Genomic DNA, 23,567 nt, shown 5'->3' with positions numbered 1-23,567 from the left:
GTAGTTTAATTCTGCTTTTGCTTATTATTTTAACAAAAAAGTTAAAAATTAGATGTGAAAGATGCAAGAAAACTTTATGGGTGTATTGATATGAGCCATTTTTTGTGGTTTGTTTCTTTTTGCAAAATATGAACAAATCTGCACATTGGGCCCGCTTCATGAAAGCTTTTATGCCAGTATTCCGGTGTAAAAAGCTTTACAAAGTCACAAAATATTGGCGCAACTCAAGGCTGCGCTAATATATAGCGACTATTGGCATTCTCACACCATTTTAGTCAGCCCAGTCCTAACAAAGTGGGTGGAGCTGGGGCATGACAGGTGTGGTGTTCCCTATGCCACAAATCTTATATCAGCAGGGACTGGAGTAGGATTTGTGGCGAGGGGCACACCACTCATTTACCACTCCTGACTTATGATGAGGCAAAGGCCTCTTTTCGAATCAGAAGTGTCTGACTGCAGCACCTTTCCTCATCAAGATCGACATGAACAATGCCGGTCTTGATGAATCGGGCCTTGTGGGTAAACCCCCATTAAACAAAATCCATGTAATAAATTGACACAGCAAGTCATTTTCTTGTCCTACCTCTGTCTATACGTCAATTTAGATCGAGGTGTATGATTCATGATCAATGCAGGTGCAGCTCCTTCATAGTAATCTGAAAATTTAATTACTATTGAGTGATCTGAGATACTGACATCCACCAGGAGTCCTGTACTCTGAAAATATAACAACAGATAATAGTTAGAGAGACTGGCAGCACAGAACGACTGTTCAAACAAAGTACAGGTACTCGGTGCACTCTTGGCCTGGCCGAACAGTTCAGTGTTCCTTCCCAACTACTTGTTTCGCCTGTATCTCCGCCCGCCCCTCTATTTTTATTGATATCTCTGGCTTTATAGATCCATGAAGAGATTTTCTCCCATCCCATCTGAATAGGAGAAGATACAGATTAGTTATTAGAAAACACTTTTTGACAGTGAGGGTGATCAATGAGTAGAACAGGCTGTCACAAGAGGTGGTGAGTTCTCCTTCAATGGAAGTCTTCAAACAGAGGCTGAGATGGTTTAGTGAATACTGCATTGAGCAGAGGGTTGGACCAGATGACCCTGGAGGCCCCCTCCAACTAGAACATTCTATGATTCTACTAAGCACCTGTACTTGGTTTGAAAAGTCATTCTGTGCTGACAGATTCCGTATAATGATATATATTTGAATACATCTGAACATATCCAACCAAAGGAAAAAAATACTGTGCATAAAAGGGTTCATTAATAACCAAGTTTCCAATTAAATGCATAACACTACGTTTTAATCTCTACTAATAATAAATCGCATTGGCAACTTAAACAGGAACATAAAAAACAGGCCAATGTAAATAAATGTATTTCAAAAGGGGTTGTCCGAGACCAACAGCAAATTTCATACACGTTTAATTATATAATTTAAACAATTTTCTAATGTGCTTCAATTAAAAAATCCCTACCGTTCCCTCTCTAACTTCCAGTCTTTGTTTTTTTTATCTGACTTCCTGTGACAATCCATTTGAGTCTCCCAGCATGCACTGAGTACTTTCAACAGATTATCATCAAGGGGCTGCTATAGCTCCCACTGCTTCTTTTTCCGTCATGAAACAAAGGGTTATCAGGTAGCGGCCCTTCTGTCACTTACCCCAGCTTCTTCCACCGCCATCCCCCGATGACTTTATTTCAGTAGCGGGTGATGAAGTGACTGCAACTTTTATCATGCAACCACACTTCTTCTGTCCCTACGACCACACATCTTCAGTCCACACTGCTGCAGTCCCCGCTGCCTTGTTCATTGAAAAAGTATGTAATCAGGGGACAGTAATAGAAGCAGGGTGAGTGACAGTACCCTGCTTCTATCACTGCTCCATGATAATCTCATTTCATTGAACAAAGCTGTGGGAACCCAAGCAGTGTGACAGAGGACACTGAAGATGTGGGGCGGTGGGAACAGAAGTGTGGAGACGTGATAACACCTGCATCACTTGTCCTTTTAAAGTAGTGGTGATGGAGGTTATCAGGGTATGGCAGTGAAATAAGCTACGATAAGTGACAGCAGCGCCGACCTCTGATGACCTTTCGTTTCAGGACTGAAAAAAAGCAGTGGGAGCTACAGTATCCCCAGCCCCCTGATGATGATTCAGTTGAGAATACCCAATGCATGCTGGGAGACTCAAAAAAATAGTCATCAGAAGAAAAATCAAAACAAAACCACAAATAAATTTAGAGTAGAGAGGGAAGGGTAGGGATTTTTTAATTTAAACATGTTAAAAAAGTGTTTAGATTATAAAATTAAATAGTTAGAAGTTAGAAATATAGTATGGAATTCACTGATTGTTTGAGACAACCCTTTTAGGTCAGAGCATTTTAGCCACGACATTTTAGCACAAGAAGAAATTACGACTCAAATTATAGATTTTCAGTTCAACTCATACCTTTTTGCATAAAATAATTAAAAAATCTCACAATGGTCACTGGAATAACTTGAAATTGACAAAAGTAATTTTCAATTTAAATTTACTGAAAATCAATTAACCCTTTCGCGCTAGAGCCGGATTTTGCCTTCGTGACCGGGCCAATTTTTTCAATTCTGACCACTGTCACTTTATGTGGTAATAATTCTGGAACACTTCAACGGATCCCAATAATTATGAGACTGTTTTTTATGACATATTGTAGTTCATGTTAGTGGTAAAATTTGTTCGATATAACTTGAGTTTGTTTCTGAAAATATTGGAAATTTGGCGAAAATTTAGCAATTTTAAAACTTTTAATTTTTATGTCCTTAAACGAGAGTTATGTCACACAAAATAGTTAATACATAACATTTCCCACATGTCTGCTTTACATCAGCACAATTTTTGAAATATAATTTTTTTTCTTTGTTAGGAAGTTAGAAACAAAATTTACAAAACCATTTTTTTTAGGGACATCACATCACATCACATTTGAAGTGACGTTGAGGGGTCTATATAACAGAAAATACCCAAAAGTGACACCATACTAAAAACTGCACCCCTCAAGGTGCTCAAAACCACGTTCAACAAATTTATTTACCCTTCAGGTGCTTAAGAGGAATTAGTGGAATGTGGAAGGAAAAAAAGAAAGTTTTACTTTTTCCCACAAAAATGTTACTTTAGCCCCAATTTTTTTTTATTTTCTCAAGGGTAGCAAGAAAAAAATGGACCCCAAAATTTGTTGTGCAATTTCTCTTGAGTACGGAGTAGTGGATCCTAGTTCTACAGTGGCCTTTATGGCATCTGTGTGGATGGAGCTGAGGATAAAAATATCCTTATACTTGAGGGCAAGCCCCTCTCCATTGCGTACAGCTCCTCACTGCCCCTTTTGGAACTTTTTTCATTCACCAATGACTGTGGAAACCTCTGACTGTTTTTACAAATGGTCCCACAAGCCCCTATGTTGTGTTCAAACAGACTTTTAAATAGGAGTATGCTGGTACAGTAATTGTCCACATACAGATTGTAGCCTTTTTGTAAAAATGGACTTATCAGCTCCCAAGCGATTTTTCTAGATGTCCCCAGAAAAGTATGGCATCCTGATGGGTTTAGTTGCCTATCTTTCACCTCATAAAAGCGAAAAAGCGGATATGTATCCAGTTGAACTTTCGCACATTTTATACCGCTTTATTCCGAACCTTGCCCTCTTAGATGGAATAAATTGCTTGAGGTGCAGTCTTCCTTTGAATTTTACAAGGGACTCATCAATAGAAATATTTTGTGTTGGGGTGTAAAGCCTTAAGAACTTTTCTGTCAAGTCTTCAATGATGGGTCTGATTTTATATAATCTGTTATGTTCTGGGGCACTTCTGGGCAGGCATTGACTATTGTCATTAAAATGCCAGAACCTCATGAGCTATTTCATAACGGGTCCTAAGAAGAACGACAGAAAACATAGGGGTAGCTTGAACAGGGCAGGTGGACCAGTAGGACCGAATGCTTGTTTTGTTTAAAAATCTCCATGGCAAATGTAAGTCCTAAAAAGGTTTTAATTTCCGGAACATTAGTTGGCGTCCATAAATTTGACCTAGTATAATAGGATCGTGGATTCTGGCTGATAAATTGGGATGCGTATAAATTTGTTTGCAGGACAATATGCTCTAGCAACCTGTCAAAAACAAATTAAAAAAATGAATTCCACCTCCACATTTATACCAGGAATGGCATTAAAAATCAGGGCTCAATTCAGTAGCCAAATCCGAAGCCTACCATCTGGCATGCGCCAATTCACTAGTACTAGGGACAGCGCTTGTACTGGACAGTGTTCCCTGATTTGGAGACGTTTCTCCAGTAGTGATATTTGCCCCTCTTGTACTGGCCCTTGTGTGAGGATGGACCAGAATCACTGCTCATTTCTGAGCCATCACTGTTGCCGCTACTAAAGCCCTCGAAATAAACATCGCCATCTGACATTGCACTTTCTTTGCTGTCAGAACATAAAAGGGCATAAGCCTCCTCTGCAGTAGTAGACTGATGGGCCATTCTACTAGTTGATATATTTTTTGACGAGACTACTATCAAATTATTGGTAACACAACTGCGATCAAGCCTAACCCAAGCCCTAGCCTAACTTTCTTTATCAGTTTTTTTTTTTACTTTATAGCAAATCGCTGACTGACACTGCTCTTGTCAGCAGCACTTTTCAGACTGTTTCTCCTCTGACCTCTCACTGACAGGAGATCAGAGGAGGCAGATCGCCAGGGTTGTTGCTATGACAAACTTTCCCAGTGATCGCTCTTATTGGCTGGCGTGACGCTGACGTCATCAGTTTTTTAATTGTATTTGCTGTTACACAAGTAGAGAAATACAGTAGACGTGTCGGTCGCAAACAGGACCTTCATCAGTGTACTACGACTGCACAGTTGAAAAAGGAGGAAGAGATAGAAGGACTCAGTGTCCAAAAGGACATTACTCCCAGTCCTGGAGAGAAAAAAGGTATGACGGCATCAGCGAACACTGTATCCACTGTATATAGCACAAACGATCAGACGATCGCAGCTTCAAGTCCCCTAAAGGGATTATTAAAAACAGTGAAAAAAAAAAAAGTTATAAAAAATAAAAAAAAAACCATAAAAGTTCAAATGACCACAAAATGTACACCATAAAAACAATTCAGAAACCAATGTAAGAATTGCATTTTTTTTCACAATTTGTGACCACTTGGAATTTTTTTTCTGTTTTCCAGTATAATATGTGGTAAAATGAATGGTGTCATTCAAAAGAACAACTCACCCCACAAAAACAAGCCCTTATATGTCAATGAGGTGAGGAAAATAAAAGCGTTACAGCTCTGGAAGAAGGGAAAAAACGACAATGCAAAAATGGAAATTGGCCCCATCATGAAGGTATTTAAAGAGTGGCGGTTGTGACAGCTGTTAAAGATGGCTTAACACCATATTAAAATCCATAGTTTTATAATGGTCAGGTGTCAACATATTTTTTGCCGTATAGTGTACTTAAACCTGTATATAAAGGTACTCCATATACTCAGCTTACCATGCTGTCAATAACCAGCAAAGTGCCATTGTCCTGTTTATTGAAGAAAAAGGGTTTGGATGTTCCTGCACAGCCGATTACGCGGACACACAGCTTCCCCGAGACATTTTCTGGCCAGAATGGAGCACACTGCAGTAAAAATGTAACATGAGCATAAAAAGAAATCACTATCCAATGTAACAATTAGGTCCTTAGAAATATCATCACATCATATATCATATCCTCTGGTCTGCCATTGTTTTTTCACTAATTAACCATAGAATATGAGACTAATAAATCATACAAAAGTATTCAGCTGCAAAGTTTCTTTTTCATCTTTTAAACACATCGGCTCAAAGTAAAAGAATAAAAATGAGCACATGGCATATAAAGGAGAATTGGCAAACATGTACACTGTAGGCGCCTCATAAAAATTATTATTGTGCTAAGTGGTGAAAAATGGTCTCTGAGCAGCCTGAGAACTACATGCTTATCAGAACACACGTTTTATAGATGGGTTCAAAATGGAAGATTATTTGTGAAATAACCATGATACCTCAGATGATGCAACGTAATGCCACTTCATATCTGGCAAAGACCCGTCTGCTTCAATTTCTCCCACCTCAAGCTCCAGTCCACACTTGTTGACAAGGGTATAGAATGGCGTCAAGGTAACAATCCGTGTCAGATTAAAACTGCTCATTTTAATGTTTGCTCCAACCTTAATAATAGGAAACAAAAGAAAACTAAATGCCACAATATAAATGTATACTGATCATTACTTTCCTATTTAGGCCATAGTGCAACAAAGAATAAAAATCAGATCATCAATCAAAAGCTCTTGATATCAACTTTGTGAAACTAAACTTGGTATCAATTTTAGGACAAGCAAAACACTTTCTTCTACTCCAATGCAAACTTACCAAATATTCCATTTTACCGGCAGGACACTTCACACAACCATAACTTCCAACTGTATCCAGGGAAAATCCAGATGACCATGAGCTTGTGGAAATACATAGCTGGATCTGCAACACGGAAGAAAATTATCGGTATATTACATTTTCTCCTGACTAAAATTAAGTTTTCAAGATGGATGAATATTGTAATACTTTAAATAATATTTACACTCAGGAACTGATGGTAAAATTGTCACTGATTAAACACATTCGTGTATGAATCACTTTTGCAAACATGTCCATAAAAAAAAAAAGTATAATTATCTTTAAAGAATACCATTCACCAGTTTCAGCACGTTAAACTGACCACATCATGGAACATTGGCTGTAAAATGTAGTTTTTATTTTTTAATTTCCGCTCACTGTGGCAGAGATAACAACGTGTAAAGTTTAGGTTATAATTTATATTATAATTCAACTGGGAGTTACCAGAGATTTGTCTCTGGGGGTGTGTACTTTTTCCCCTGCATGAGGGTGACCTATCATATAAGTAGGCAATATCATAAGTCAGAGAAAAGAATACGCCCTCCTCTCCTCACTGATCCCTGACGCTACTGTGTAGAGAAGCAGCAGAGCTAATTTTAAATGTGTGATTTATTTTTTTTTTCCAACTTTAATGTTTATTTTACATTAATTTTAAATTGAGTTCTTTTGCCTACTTTTTAGTTTTATTTTTTTTGACGCTCTATTTTATTCTTTATCAATTTTTCCACATTGTTTTAAAGGATAAGGTCCAAATTCTCCTAATACTAGGGACCTATTTTTAATAGTTCCAAACACTTCCAGATCTTATCTCATGGCAGTCAGTGTGATGGGGAAGGTACAATCTGACAAAACTGTTAGATGAAATCTAGAAGGGTTTGTAATGATGCATACAGTGGCATGTAAAAAATCAGGGGTGATCAAAATTACTTATTGTAAAGAGTTAAGCAAGTTGAAGATGAAATGACCTCTAAAAAGGGCTGAAGTTTAAGATGACATTTCCTTAGTATTTTACGCAAGAAAAAAAAAATCTATCTATCTATCTATCCATACTAGATGGTGGCCCGATTCTAATGCATCGGGTAATCTAGAATATGCATGCGGCTGACCGGGCGCGACTAAGCAGCGAGGCAGTGTTTAAATGGGTTGTGCACTACTTTTAATTAACTTCACAATGTATCCCCTCGGTGCCCCTAATGAATTTTGTCATTACGTCATGTTGTCAATCCTGCTTGTGACAACATCGCTGACGACGCACAGCCAGCACGTAATTCTCCCGCCTGCAGCCGGATCTTGCTTCCGTTTACATCAAGACTATTTGCGTCTGCAGCCAGGGGTCTGCTGTTTCGCGCACCACAGTGAATGACGGGCTGTGGGCGGGGTTATCCCTTATCGTGTCACATCCAGCATCCACAGCGCGGTCTGTCAACGTGGTTTGTATGGCTCCGTCATACCTCTAATCCTGGTTTGTATGGCTGACTTATTTTGGATTGTACGCCTTCCTCATCTTAGCTTGTATGGCCTCCTTATCCTGGTTTTGTATGACCTACTCATTCCCCCATCTCTACAGCACAGTTAAAAAACTAAACCCTAATACTCACCTTGTTTCCTTTTCTCTGCTCCAGCGCTGTCTGTCCTGTTTTCAGTAGCTCCTCGCAGGATCGGAGGCACAGCACGCACTCTCAGATACTGCTGTGATTAGCTGCTGTCTGTAGATTCGCTTCTTTCCATGCCGGGACTAGGTGCGTGGAGAGGCACAAATCTGCATTCACTTTAGTAGCACATGCTGCAGATGTCGCTATGAAGATTTAACAATAATACAATGAATACACAAAATAATTCTTTATTAACTATTATTGGTTATAGAACTTAATACAACTGAACAAAATTATTAAACAGATGATCAAAATATATAAACTATTCCATGAATATGTAACAATATTTTACAATAAATCATCTGACAAAAGAAGTACGACCCTAGAATATATTTCTTAACAATATCAACCTAAAATATTTTTGTACACTACATTTTTGGTGAATACTTTTGGACTATCTGTAAGCAACTTTCCTTGTAAATGGGTATCCAAAACTTGCACCTTGACATTGGATCTCATTTTAACTCTTGAAAATGCAACATAGACTTGTCCATGACCAAAAACCGGCTCCGGTAAATATATGCCAACACTGTGTAGAGTTTGACCTTGTGACTTGTTAATTGTCATGGCAAATGCTGGTTTTACTGGAAACTGTCGACGTCGAAGCCTAAATGGAAGACCGGTGTCTGAAGGACATAAATCAATGCGTGGAATGAACACCGTCTCCTTTTGCAGATCCAGTGATCACTGTTGCTTGAATTATGTGGGAATGGAGTCCAGTAACAATAAGGCGAGTTCCATTACATAGACCATTTCTTGTATTTAGATTCCGTAGCAACATTACGATTGCTCCAACTTTAAGTTGTAGTCTGTGGAATGGCATTCCTGATGGCGTAACACTATTTAAAAATTCAACTGGATAATGCTCTCGTTCATCTTCATTGTCGACATCCATCGAATCACTTTTGTACAATTTATACTCTCCAGGCATTCTATCCATCACACGGGAATTTAGCAGTGCTACTTCATCGTTTTTGGGACAGAGAATTGCATAGGAAGAGGCCCTCTCAACACTGCTTTGTTCGTTCACATCTATTTCAACGCGTTGTCCAAAAACATCACTTACGATGCAGTCAGTGCACAACATGTCTTCTGGTATTTCAATAATGTCTTCTCCAAGGTTATATTCATTGCTAAGTTCACCATTACCAAGTTTAAGAAGCCAGTTGCTGTACTCTGGGTCAGAAGATCGCAGGTTGTTAATTAGTTGTAGTTTATTAAACTCTTTCCAAAGGTCTGACATTTTTAAGGTTGACTCGATAATATTTGTTCTTGTTCCATTCGGTACAACTGGAAGGCATTGCCTAAAATCTCCGCCAAGGACAAAAACTTTACCTCCAAAAGGAATTTCATTTTTTTCAGCAATATTTGTAGTCATAACTTCACACAGAAGTCTGTCAATTAAGCTCAAAGCATATTTGGGTGCCATGGTGCACTCATCAAGTATCAAAAGATTTGCACTGTTCAACTGTTTTCCTGCAAATGTGTCTTGTTTGATTCTGGAAACAGAGATTTCATTGACCGGAACTGGTATCCCAAAGAGTGAATGCATAGTGTGACCTCCTCTTAAAAGGTTTGCTGCAATACCTGTTGTAACCGATGGCAATAAGACTTTTCCTAACCCTCTAACGTGCTGCATTAAAACTTCATAGAGGTATGTTTTACCGCTGCCTCCAGGACCGTCAATAAAGAAACATTTTGGCGTTGGATCGGCTTGGTTTTCTACAGCGCTCACAATAGTGTCATATGCAATCCGTTGTTCTTGATTTAAGGAGTTTTTCTTCTCTGTTGCCAACAATAATTCATAAGCTTCGTCATACTCTTGAATTTGTGCAACTTGACTTGCAGGCTGTGGCAAATTAAAGTCTGAAAACGTTTTTCCATGCAGTAGTAGGATATTTTGGACATCTTGCATGGCATAAGATTCGCAATTGTGACAATTTCCACTTTTGTTGTGAAGACGTAAGCAGTAATCTTCAATTATATGTTCTTTGAAATTTTTCCAAAGTTGAGCTGGATTTGTAGGCGGTCCAAAGACACAAATGTAGGCAAACAATTCACGAAGTTTCTTAGGCATATGTAGGGTAACTGCATTTTCTAAAGTAAGTGTCCACATAGTATCATCCAATAGAAGTCCTAAAGCCAAAGCTGCAGCTTTAAATGTATCGTGCAATACTCCATTAACCGTTTTCAAATCTTCTTAACTTCTAGCTCCTTTGACATGCAGTAGTAACAGCCGAAGGCACTATCTTTCTTGATCCTTGACACTAACAGTATACATGCGTCCAATTATTCTGCTAAGTCCTCGTTGTCTTGGCTTCCAAGTTTTATTCCAAACGTAATGCTCTGGAATCTCTCGGTACAAATACTGCCCTGCGTTTTCGTCACGTTGGTTCAGCAAAAACCATTCCATTAATATTGACGTTGTGCTTACATTTTTTGAGACATCTTCGACTTGAGCATTTTCAAAGAAATAAAGCTGCTGTTGATTTGGTAAATGAATAGCTAAACGTATAATGGCATGGGACTGTGAATGCATTGGAAATGCAAATATTCTCCAAGCAGCTTCTGGAGCACTGACATATCTTGAGTAAACAAACCGTGATGATTCATCGTGATTGACTGTTTTTTGCTGTATTTCAACGTTAGCTTTGTCATGCCCCTTGTAGATGTACTTGAAAAGATATTTAACACTTTTTATTGAAGCGGAGATTTCAACGTTGATGTGACAGTTGTAGCGTTTTAATAAGTACGGGTTGTATGGAACTATCCATGAGTTATTAATAATCTTTTTCTTGTGATCAATGTTATCAATCAGTTGTCTCCGGTAGGATGGGTAGCCATCCAAATCTTTAACAGGGTGCTGTTTCAACAGCTTTGGAAACCCTTTTGAACACTTTCCGTTTTCCATGCATGGACTTTTTGGATTTCCTACACCGCATGGGCCATGAACCATATTACAGATTACAATATTATACAATTCAGGATACTTTTCTTGGTTAGGAATTTCAGCCCACACTATGCTGTCAATTTCGTCCTCCGTGCGAAACTTGGAATCCGCGTCTAAAATAATTAGTATATGCGCATGTGGGAGACCTCGTTTCTGAAACTATGATGTGTACCATTGCTACGACTGTTCCAAAAAAGCCTTTTTTGATGTCTTTAAAAAGGCTGCTGAGTTTTAGTCGAAATACGCGTGCAACTAAGTCCGGCCTGTGTTCAACTTGCTGCCAGGGTTGTAGATTTTCGGTAATTTCCGGCCATTTAGGATTACAGGTCATTGTTAAAAAAAATGTCAGGTCTTCCATACTTTGTTACTATTCCCATTGCATCTTGATAACGCTGTTGCATGTTGCGGGGGCTACCTTCAAAAGACGACGGGAAAATTACTGTTTTTCCAATTGGAATTCCTTTTTGAATAGATTGTTTTTGCAAATGTTCTTGAAGAACGCAGTAGTCTTCAACATTAAGTTGTTTTTGGTTCCTTCGTATGAAATGGAGCCGATTTGCTTCAATTTTAACGTATGCGTCTACTAAGTACTGTTGTGTCAGTTTCCCACTGTTTAAAATAGGATTGAAGTAATTTCGCACAGACAGAAGAAAACTGTAGTACTGTAGTTGTGTAATTCTTCTTGAAGTTCCTTGCTGGTGTAGGTTTTCATGCCACCCTTGATCACCGCTTGGAACGAATAGCGGATACAGAAGAGCATCAAGGTTGCTGTGCAAAATGCTAATACGTTGTGTTTTAGGAACGAAAGGGTTGTTTTTGTCTGGCTTAAGATGGACTAATATATCTCTTTGAAAAGGAGGCTCTCCATCATCATTTTGAAAAACAACTGCGACCTCACTTACACGTGGTTTGTTGTAACATCGGGGATCATGTTGACGTTCTTGTTTAATGGCCATGATAATAGAAGGCATTTCCGTCAAATTTTGTACAGTTCTCTGTTCCTCCTCAGCTTCAACGTCTTTTAGCATGCGATATGCGGCAGCAAATGGGCTGATTGTTTGTAAATGTACGGCAATTAGGTTCATCAGTTCTGCATTACACTTTTCATTTTCTTTTCGCTTCATCCTTTGTTCTGTCGCCTCATTTGGATCAAAGATGTATAATTGTGCAAATGTTGGTGGTTGTGCTAGTTCTGGGTGAAGTGTTCCAGTGCGGTGGTAGATCTGGCCATGAATTTTAAAACAATACGGTCCGAATCCAGGGGGCGGTGCAATGTTGGCACCAAATGAAGCAAACGCATGCGAACTGTTGATACTTCTGATATTTTCCATAAAATTTCTACTGTGTTCATGCGTTCCTTTCATCAACTGCTCAAACAGATCTGAGTAGTGACATCTTGGTAGCATCACTTTTCCTTTATGGCAGCATTGAGTAAACTGATTGAAGATGGTTTTTCCTCGATAAAATTCATAGATTCGCATTTTGAACAAACTACATTCATCTTCACACAGTAGTGTTGAATAATGATAGTTTCATTGTCGGTTACGTAACGTGCAAGTTGTTGAATGTTCTGCTGGGTTTGCCTTAGTTGGTAGAGCATTCATTTTTGATAAATTTGTCGATCGTGTTGTTCTCGGTTTGTCCTGGATTCTGGAGATTCATTCAGACGACATTGTCTATGGGATTCCGCATCGTGTTCCTGTCTAGCTGCAGTGTGTTGCGGTGTTTTCCGTTCCCGACGTTGTCTGTGAGATTCCGCATCCTGTGCTTGTCTGGCGGCAGTGTCTTGTGGTGTCTCCTGTTCCCGACGTAGTCTGTGAGATTCCGCATCCTGGGCTTGTCTGTCGACAGTGTGTTGTGGTGTCTTCTGTTCCCGACGTTTTCTGTGAGATTCCGCATCCTGGGCTTGTCTGCCGGCAGTGTGTTGTGGTGTCTCCTGTTCCCGGCGTTTTTGGTGAGATTCCACATCCTGGGCTTGTCTGGCAGCAGTGTGTTGCGGTGTGTCCTGCTCCTGTTGTTTTTTGCGATATTCTGCATCCTTGGCTTGTCTGGCGACAGTGTGTTGCGGTGTCTCCTGTTCCCGGCGTTTTTGTTGAGATTCTGCATCGTGGGCTTGCCTGGCGGCAGTGTGTTGCGGTGTCTCCTGTTCCCGGCGTTTTTGGTGAGATTCCGTATCCTGGGCTTGTCTGGCGGCAGTGTGTTGCGGTGTCTCCTGTTCCCGACGTTTTTGGTGAGCTTCCGCATTCTGGGCTTGTCTGGCGGCAGTGTGTTGCGGTGTCTCCAGTTTCCGGTGTTTTTGGTGAGATTCCGCATCCTGGGCTTGTCTGGCGGCAGTGTGTTGTGGTGTCTCCTGGTCCCGAAGTTTTCTGTGAGCTTCCGCATCCTGGGCTTGTCTGCCGGCAGTGTGTCGTGGTGTCTCCTGTTGCTGAATTTTTCTGTGAGCTTCCGCATCCTGTGCTTGTCTGGCGGCAGTGTGTGGTGTTGTCTCCTGTTTCTGAATTTTTCTGTCAGCTTCCGCATCCTGGGCTTGTCTGCTGGCAGTGTGTTGTGGGGTCTCCTGTTCCCGGCGTTTTTGGTGAGATTCCACATCCTGGGCTTGTCTGGCAGCAGTGTGTTGCGGTGTGTTCTGCTCCAGTCGTTTTTTGCGATATTCTGCATCCTTGGCTTGTCTGGCGGCAGTGTGTTGCGGTGTTTCCTGTTCCCGACGTTTTTGGTGAGATTCCGCATCCTGGGCTTGTCTGGCGGCAGTGTGTTGCGGTGTCTCCTGTTCCCGGCGTTTTTGTTGAGCTTCCGCATCCTGGGCTTGTCTGGCGGCAGTGTGTTCTGGAGTCTGCTGTTCCCGGCGTTTTTGTTGAGCTTCCGCATCCTGGGCTTGTCTGGCGGCAGTGTGTTGCAGTGTCTCCTGTTCCCGTCGTTTTTGGTGAGCTTCCGCATCCTGAGCTTGTCTTGCGGCAGTGTGTTGCGGTGTCTCCTGTTCCCGGCGTTTTTTGTGAGATTCGGCATCCTGGGCTTGACTGGCGGCAGTGTGTTGCGGTGTCTCCTGTTCCTGGCGTTTTTTGTGAGATTCCGCATCCTGGGCTTGTCTGGTGGAAGTGTGTTGTGGTGTCTGTTGCTCTCGACGTTGTAGTTGTCTTGCTGCTTCTGCTGCTTTTCGGTCTTCCTCCGTGGCGTATTTTCGCTTACGACCCATTATAAAACAGGAAACGTAAAGAAGTAGCTCTTCAGCGCGCTGTCACTGGCAGAACGTGTTCAGTAAACCTGACAGAAGTCCCTCGCACAGTGTGACAGAAGTCCCTCGCACAGTCTGACTGAAGTCCCTCGCACAGTCTGACTGAAGTCCCTCGCACAGTCTGACTGAAGTCCCTCGCACAGTCTGACTGAAGTCCCTCGCACAGTCTGACTGAAGTCCCTCGCACAGTCTGACTGAAGTCCCTCGCACAGTCTGACTGAAGTCCCTCGCACAGTGTGACTGAGAAAACCTGCTCAGTACGTTATGAGCATTTTGTGATTCACATGACCACATGGGCGGAGTTAGCCGTGCTATCTCCCGAAGGTGGCGTAGATATTTGAAATGTTGCGGTAATTGGCTGGAGAGCATGTTTAAATTTGGCGCGAAAACCTGTGATTGGTCGCGGGCGGCATCCGCGACCAATCATAGAAGCGGGTTTTAAATCTCGCGCGTCATGTTACTAAGGAGCGGACAGTGTGTTTGAATTTAGCGTTAAAATCTCTGATTGGTCGCTCCCTCCTGAAGCGACCAATCAGCGTATCGTATTAGTGAGGACCGGGGAGCGGCTGCCTGTGCGGCTACTTCCGCTCCGAGAACCCGAGACATGAGCGTCTGCTCGCAGCAGAAGTATCCGGACCCGCAGCGCCACTCCCCGGTCCTCCCTTCACACCCTAGCCGCTGATCTCCCCACAGTATCCGCATGGTGTTACAAAGGTCCGGACATTTTTGTTCAAAATCGCTGATTGGTCGCTGGCGCTGCCCGTGACCAATCACTGATTTGGGCACCACATTTAAATATCGGCCGCGACCAATCACCGATCTTGGCTCCACATTTAAACATCGCTGTGCTTATTGGTCGCCGACGCTGGGCGCGACCAATCACCGATTTTGGCGCCAAATTTAAATAGCGTCCGCGACCAATCAGCACAGCGGTGCTTAAATGTGGAGCCAAGATCGGTGATTGGTTGCGGCCGATATTTAAATTTGGCGCCAAAATCGGTGATTGGTCGCGGGCAGTGTCCGCGACCAATCAGCACAGTAGTGTTTAACTTTTGCGGCAAGATCAGTGATTGGTCGCGGGCCAAGACCGCGACCAATCACCGATTTGTGCGGTCCTCCCTTCACACCCTAGCCGCATGGATGTCAGCGCCGCTGCCTGTGCGGATACTTCCGCTGCGAGTACCCGGGACATGAGCGGGCGCTCGCAGCAGAAATATCCCGACCCGCAGCGCAGCTCCCCCCTTAAGCATGGAGGTCAGCGACGCCGGCGGTCCTTCCGCTGCTACCGGCCGGGAGATGAGCGGCTCGCGCCGGTCATCTCCCGGCTGCATCTCCGTCCCGCAGATGGGTCCGGCGGTCGAGGTCCTTCTGCTGGTACCGGCCGGGAGATGAGCGCCTCGCATCTCCCGGCTGCATCGCCGCTGATGAGCCGCTAACGGCCGCCATCTTTTTTCAGAAATCCCGCGGCGCTGATTGGCCGCTGCCGGGCCAATGAGCGACGCGGGATTTCCAGGACAGACAGACGGACAGAGACGGGATAAGACGATTATATATATATAGATGTGTACACACATACATAAACACACAGGTTCATCTCACTAAATTAGAATATCATCAAAAGTTTATTTATCTCAGTTCTTCTATACAAAAAGTGAAACTCATTATATAGAGTCAATACAAACATAGTGATCTATTTCAAGTGTTTATTTCTGTTAATGATGATGATGATGATTATGGCTTACAGCCAATGAAAACACAAAAGTCATTATCTCATTAAATTAGAATACTTTATAACAGCTTGAAAAATGTTTTTAAAATCCGAAAAGTTGGTCTACTGAAATGTATGTTCAGTAAATGCATCAACACTTGGTTGGGGCTCCTTTTGCATCAATTACTGCATCAATGCGGCGTGGCATGGAGGCGATCAGCCTGTGGCACTGCTGAGTGTTATGGAAGCCCAAGTTGCTTTGATAGCAGCCTTCAGCTCATCTGCATTGTTGGGTCTGGAGTCTCTCATCTTCCTCTTGACAATACCCCATAGAGAATCTATGGGGGTTAAGGTCAGGCGAGCTTGCTGGCCAATCAAGCACAGTGATACTGTTTTTTTTACACCAGGTATTGGTACTTTTGGCAGTGTGGACAGGTGCCAAGTCCAGCTGGAGAATACAATTTCCATCTTCAAACAGCTTGTCGGCAGAGGGAAGCATGAAGTGCTCTAAAATTTACAGATAGACGGCTGCGCTGACTTTGGTCTTGATAAAACACAATGGACCTACACCAGCAGATGACATGGCTCCCCAAACCATCACTGATTGTGGAAACTTCACACTAGACCTCAAGCAGCTTGGACTGTGGACTCTCCACTCTTCCTCCAGACTCTGAACTTGATTTCCAAATGAAAATTGGAACTCTGGGACCTTGTGGAGTGTCAATGACTGCCTTCTGGACATCTGTCAAGTCAGCAGTCTTCCCCATGATTGTGGAGCCTACTGATACAGACTAAGGGACCTTTTTAAACGCTTAGGAAGCCTTTGCAGGTGTTTTTTGTTAATTATTTTAATTTACTGAGATAATGACTTTTGTGTTTTAATTGGCTGTAAGCCATAAACATCAACATTAACAGAAATAAACACTTGAAATAGACCGCTCTGTTTGTAATGACCCTATATAATATATGAGTTTCACTTTTTGTATTGAAGAACTGAAATAAATTAACTTTTTGATGATATTCTAATTTATTGAGATGCACCTGTAATATAAATTTATATATGCATGGTTTGTACTTAGTAGCACTCCCTTATGCAAGCATCGCAGCTTGTAAACGCTTTTTAAGTCAGCCAAGAGTCTTTCAATTCTTGTTTGCGGGATTTTCATCCATTCTTCCTTGCAAAATTCTTCCAGTTCTGTGAGAATCCTGGGTCGTCTTGCATGCACTGCTATTTTGAGGTCTAGCCACAGATTTTCAATGATGTTCAGATCAGGGGACTGTGAGGGCCATTGTAAAACCTTCACCTTTCACCTTTTGAGGTAGTTTATTGTGGATTTTGACGTGTGTTTGGGATCATTATTCATTTGTAGAAGCCATCATCTTTTCAACTTAAGCTTTTTTACAGCTGGTGTTATGTTTGCATCAAGAATTTGTTGAAATTTCATTAAATCCATTCTTCCCTCTACCTGTGAAATGTTCCACATGCCTTTGGCAGCAACACAACCCCAAAAAGTGATTGATCCACCCCCATGCCTAATGGTTGGCCAGATGTTATTTTACTGAAATTCTGTGCCCTTTTTTCTCCACACATAACTTTGATCACTGTGGCCAAAGAATTATATTTTAACCTCATCGGTCCACACGACTTATTTACAAAATGCATCAGGCTTGTTTAGATGTTCTTTTGCATAAACCTGATGCTGAATTTTATGGTGAGGAAGCAGGAGAGGTTTTCTTCTGATGACTCTTCCACGAAGGCCATATTTGTGCAGATGTCTCTAAACAGTAGAGCAAAGAACCACAACTCCAGAGTCTGGTAAAACTTTCTGAAGGTCTTTTGCAGTCAAGCGGGGGTTCTCATTTGCCTCTCTAGCAATCCTAAGAGCAGCTCTCACTGAAATTTTGCTTGGTCTTCTAGACCTTATCTTGACCTCCAATGTTCTAGCTAACTGCCATTTCTTAATTACATTTTGAACTGAGGAAAGGGAAATTGGAAAATGCTTTGCGATCTTCTTATAGCCTTCTCCTGCTTTGTGGGCCTCCACCATTTTAATTTTCTGAGTGCTAGGCAGCGGCTTTTGGCACAAGGTTAGAGGAGGCTGGGTTTTCAAAAAGCTGGGAAATTTGCATCACCTGGCCTTTCCCAACGACAATAGTAAACAATCCATAACCTTAAGGCTATGTTCACACATTGCATTTTTTTCAGCAGCAAAACCTGATCCCTTGCCAGGAAGGTTTGTTCAGGATTTTACTTGGTATTTTGCTTCGTTCTCGGTGCGTTTTTTTCCACTGTACTTTTGTCTCTTTATGCATGTACATAAAGTTCAATGATAAAAAAACCTCATTCTATTTCATCAGGTTTTGGCACAAAAAGCGCTGAAAAAAACCTGACCCCTGCGTTTTTGGTGTGTTTATTCACCACCCCTTACTTTCAATGGGTGAAAAACGCTGAAAAAACGCTGAAAGAAGTTACATGCTCTATTCTGCAAAAAAACATGTAAAGCACAAAATGCTGATCAAACAAAAACCAAGAAGTGTGCATAAGATTTCTGGAATATCATAGACTTTGCTGTTACTGTAAAACGCAGCAGAAAATTTGCAGAACACAAATGCAGAAAAAATGAAAATTCGTGAACATACCCCAACAAGCTAATTAAGGTCTGAAAAATTGGTCAAAGTTATCTGTTTTAAAATGTAAAATATTATATATATATATATACACACATACACACACACACACACACACACACACACACACACACACAGTACAGACCAAAAGTTTGGACACACCTTCTCTTTTAAAGATTTTTCTGTATTTTCATGACTATGAAAATTGTACATTCACACTGAAGGCATCAAAACTATGAATTAACACATGTGGAATTATATACTTAACAAAAAAGTGTGAAACAACTGAAAATATGTCTTATATTCTAGGTTCTTCAAAGTAGCCACCTTTTGCTTTGATGACTGCTTTGCACACTCTTGGCATTCTCTTGATGAGCTTCAAGAGGTAGTCACCGGAAATGGTTTTCACTTCACAGGTGTGCCCTGTCAGGTTTAATAAGTGGGATTTCTTGCCTTATAAATGGGGTTGGGACCATCAGTTGTGTTGTGCAGAAGTCAGGTGGATACACAGCTGATAGTCCTACTGAATAGACTGTTAGAATTTGTATTATGGCAAGAAAAAAGCAGCCAAGTAAAGAAAAACGAGTGGCCATCATTGCTTTAAGAAATGAAGGTCAGTCAGTCTGAAAAATTGGGCAAACTTTGAAAGTGTCGCCAAGTGCTGTTGAAAAAAACATCAAGCGCTACAAAGAAACTGTCTCACATGAGGACCGCCCAAGGAAAGGAAGACCAAGAGTCACCTCTGCTTCTGAGGATAAGTTTATCCGAGTCACCAGCCTCAGAAATCGCAGGTTAACAGCAGCTCAGATTAGAGACCAGGTCAATGCCACACAGAGTTCTAGCAGCAGACACATCTCTTCAACAACTGTTAAGAGGAGACTTTGTGCAGCAGGCCTTCATGGTAAAATAGCTGCTAGGAAACCACTTCTAAAGACAGGCAACAAGCAGAAGAGACTTGTTTGGGCTAAAGAACCCAAGGAATGGACATCAGACCAGTGGAAATCTGTGCTTTGGTCTGATGAGTCCAAATTTGAGATCTTTGGTTCCAACCACCGTGCCTTTGTGCGACGCAGAAAAGGTGAACGGATGGACTCTACATGCCTGGTTCCCACCGTGAAGCATGGAGGAGGATATGTGATGGTGTGGGGGTGCTTTGCTGGTGACACTGTTGGGGATTTATTCAAAATTGAAGGCATACTGAACCAGCATGGCTACCACAGCATCTTGCAGCGACATGCTATTCCATCCGGTTTGCGTTTAGTTGGACCATCATTTATTTTTCAACAGGACAATGACCCCAAACACACCTCCAGGCTGTGTAAGGGCTATTTGACCAAGAAGGAGAGTGATGGGGTGCTACGCCAGATGACCTGGCCTCCACAGTCACCAGACCTGAACCCAATCGAGATGGTTTGGGGTGAGCTGGACCGCAGAGTGAAGGCAAAAGGGCCAACAAGTGCTAAGCATCTCTGGGAACTCCTTCAAGATTGTTGGAAGACCATTTCCAGTGACTACCTCTTGAAGCTCACCAAGAGAATGCCAAGAGTGTGCAAAGCAGTCATCAAAGGAAAAGGTGGCTACTTTGAAGAACCTAGAATATAAGACATATTTTCAGTTGTTTCACACTTTTTTGTTAAGTATATAATTCCACATGTGTTAATTCATAGTTTTGATGCCATCTAACTATATTATATATATATATGGCAAATGATATAGCAAAAGAGGGAGGGGAAGAGGAAGAGAGAACAGATGATAATGATGATGTATATTACATGTACAGTGCCTACAAGTAGTATTCAACCCCCTGCAGATTTAGCTGGTTTGATAAGATGCAAATAAGTTAGAGCCTTCAAACTGCAAACGAGAGTAGGTTTTATGAACAGAAGCATAAATCTTACAAACCAAAAAGTTATGTTGCTCAGTTGAATTTTATTAAATTTTAAACATAAAAGTGTGGGTCAATTATTATACAACCCCTATGTTTAATATTTTGTGGAATAACCCTTGTTTGCAATTACAGCTAATAATCGTCTTTTATAAGACCTGATCAGGCCGGCACAGGTCTGTGGAGTTATCTTGGCCCACTCCTCCATGCAGATCTTCTCCAAGTTATATAGGTTCTTTGGGTGTCTCATGTGGACTTTATTCTTGAGCTCCTTCCACAAGTTTTCAATTGGGTTAAGGTCAGGAGACTGACTAGGCCACTCCAACACCTTGACTTTTTCCCTCTTGAACCAGGCCTTGGTTTTCTTGGCTGTGTGCTTTGGGTCGTTGTCTTGTTGGAAGATGAAATTACGACCCATCTTAAGATCCTTGATGGAGGAGCGGAGGTTCTTGGCCAAAATCTCCAGGTAGGCCGTGCTATCCATCTTCCCATGGATGCGGACCAGATGGCCAGGCCCCTTGGCAGAGAAACAGCCCCACAGCATGATGCTGCCACCACCATGCTTGACTGTAGGGATGGTATTCTTGGGGTCGTATGCAGTGCCATCCAGTCTCCAAACGTCACGTGTGTGGTTGGCACCAAAGATCTCGATCTTGGTCTCATCAGACCATAGAACTTTGAACCAGTCTGTCTCAGAGTCCTCCAAGTGATCATGAGCAAACTGTAGACTAGCCTTGACATGACGCTTTGAAAGTAAAGGTACCTTACGGGCTCGTCTGGAACGGAGACCATTGCGGTGGAGTACGTTACTTATGGTATTGACTGAAACCAATGTCCCCACTGCCATGAGATCTTCCCGGAGCTCCTTCCTTGTTGTCCTTGGGTTAGCCTTGACTCTTCGGACAAGCCTGGCCTCGGCACGGGAGGACACTTTCAAAGGCTGTCCTGGCCGTGGAAGGCTAACAGTAGTTCCATAAGCCTTCCACTTAAGGATGATGCTCCCAACAGTGGAGACAGGTAGGCCCAACTCCTTGGAAAGGGTTTTGTACCCCTTGCCAGCCTTGTGACCCTCCACGATCTTGTCTCTGATGGCCTTGGAATGCTCCTTTGTCTTTCCCATGTTGACCACGTCTGAGTGCTGTTCACAAGTTTGGGGAGGGTCTTAAATAGTCAGAAAAGGCTGGCAAAAGATCTTTAATCCACACATGTGAAGCTCATTATTCTTGGTGCCTGAACTACTTCTTAATACTTTTGGGGGACCAAACAGAATTCTTGTGGTTTGAGGGGTTGAATAATAAATGACACTCTGAATTAACTTTTAACGTTATAAAAAAAAATAAAAATAAATAAATAAATAAATTTTGCTGCAGTGCATTTCCCACTTCCAGGCTGATCTACAGTACAAATGTCACAATGCCAAGTTAATTCCGCATGTGTCAACCAGCTAAATCTGCAGGGGGTTGAATACTACTTGTAGGCACTGTGTATATATATATATATATATATATATATATATATATATATATATATATATATATATATATATATATATATATATATATATATATATATATTTGACCGGGGGTGTCCAAACTTTCACATGCCACTGTAACACTGCTCAGTTGTATCTCTACACAGTAGCTGCAGAGAACAGTGAGAAGAGATGGCAATCTCTGTTTTACCGTGCATGACGCTGCCTTCTTATGATTTGTAAACTTCATGCAGGGAAAGAGGTACATACCCCAAAGACAAATCTCTGGTAATGCTCAATTTATCTTAGAATAAATTTTAATCAAAACTTTACAAGCTAATATCTTCCGCAACAAAGAGGAGTACGGTAATTAAAAAATAAAAGCTACATTTTACTTAGGCCTACAGCCACTATTCAATGATTTGGCCTGTTTTACATGCTCAAACTGGCAAAAAGCTCTTTAAGAATAGGGAAAACATTACTAAAAAAAGTGTTCAATATGGTATATGGTATATTGAGGCAGGAGACTGGCTGACTGGCTAATGTCGTCAACTAAAAGCCTGCCCCTCTAAAGATATATCTTGGCTGTGACAGAGAAAGGGTTGGCTCAGCTACTAAAATTGGTCTGTCAAGCAAACCTCTTAAAAGGAATCTGTTTTAAGGTTTTTACTATCCCATCTGAAAGTAGCATAATGTTTGGGCAGAGACCCTGATTTCAGCGATGCATCACTTGCTAGGCTGCTTGATGCAGTTTCTATAAAATCATTGTTTTATCTGCTGTAGATCTAGCAGTTTGGAAGGTGGAGCTGCGTAACCCTGCCCACACCACTGATTGGCAGCTTTTTGTGTATACAGTGCATAGGCAGAAAGTGGTCAATCAATGTTGGAGGCGGGGTTATACAGAGCTCATGAATATTAAAAAATACATGTCAGCAGGTTCACTAATCTTCTACTGATAATCTCATGCAGATACAACAGTGATTTTTTAACAACTACAATAAGCAGCCCAGTAAGTAGCACATGGCTAAACTCAGAGTCATTGTCTCTCAATTATGCTACTCTCAGATTAGGTGGCAAAAATCCTTGTGACAGATTCCCTTTAATATACATCACTGAGGACATTCTGATACAGGAGACAATCTTCCACTCCGAGCACAAGGCTGGGTGTGGAGCTACCAAACTGGAATCCCTATTTTTATCTTTTGATAGAGAGATAAAAGGAGGTAATCAAACTCTATATAAACTCCCTGACAGAAGTTATGTCGCTTATCCATGTTATGGAAATAAAAGCTTATAACTGGACGTTAAATTCATCCATTGGTTTTATAAATTACTCTTTTGAAAGCTGAAACCCTCCCAAATTTGGTTTCGGTTAAGAAAATAAGTTGGCATCAATGCTGAAATATTGATCATTTAATGAACACAGAATGGTCAGATTTTGGCAAGACAAAAGTTTTGTCGCCTAGTCATATAATGCACCCAATCCTAGTTTACATCCTCACCACTGCTCAGTAAATGATCGGTTAATTAATGGGTGTGTATAAAAAGAAACCAAGCACCTGAGACCTTCACTTGAACAGCAAC

General features: G+C 41.5%; 1 protein-coding gene across 4 annotated transcripts in view; it reads right to left on the bottom strand.

The window, feature by feature from the left end:
• VPS13C (vacuolar protein sorting 13 homolog C) overlaps positions 1 to 23,567 on the bottom strand; it is a 328,945-nt gene that overhangs the window by 83,106 nt on the left and 222,272 nt on the right. For all 4 annotated transcript variants that reach the window (XM_073652734.1, XM_073652732.1, XM_073652731.1 and 1 more), the window contains 4 exons: positions 6,440 to 6,544; positions 6,073 to 6,237; positions 5,538 to 5,666; positions 584 to 717 (listed from right to left, as the gene is read on the bottom strand). In XM_073652734.1, the coding sequence (XP_073508835.1) occupies positions 584 to 717; positions 5,538 to 5,666; positions 6,073 to 6,237; positions 6,440 to 6,544 (533 nt within the window). The remainder of the gene's footprint in view (positions 1 to 583; positions 718 to 5,537; positions 5,667 to 6,072; positions 6,238 to 6,439; positions 6,545 to 23,567) is intronic.

The sequence above is a fragment of the Phyllobates terribilis genome, unplaced genomic scaffold (genome assembly GCF_046119375.1).
Source record: "Phyllobates terribilis strain yellow unplaced genomic scaffold, ASM4611937v1 Scaffold_11__3_contigs__length_659146591, whole genome shotgun sequence".
Taxonomy (NCBI): Eukaryota; Metazoa; Chordata; class Amphibia; order Anura; family Dendrobatidae; genus Phyllobates; species Phyllobates terribilis.
This window is presented reverse-complemented; position numbering and strand designations above follow the sequence as displayed.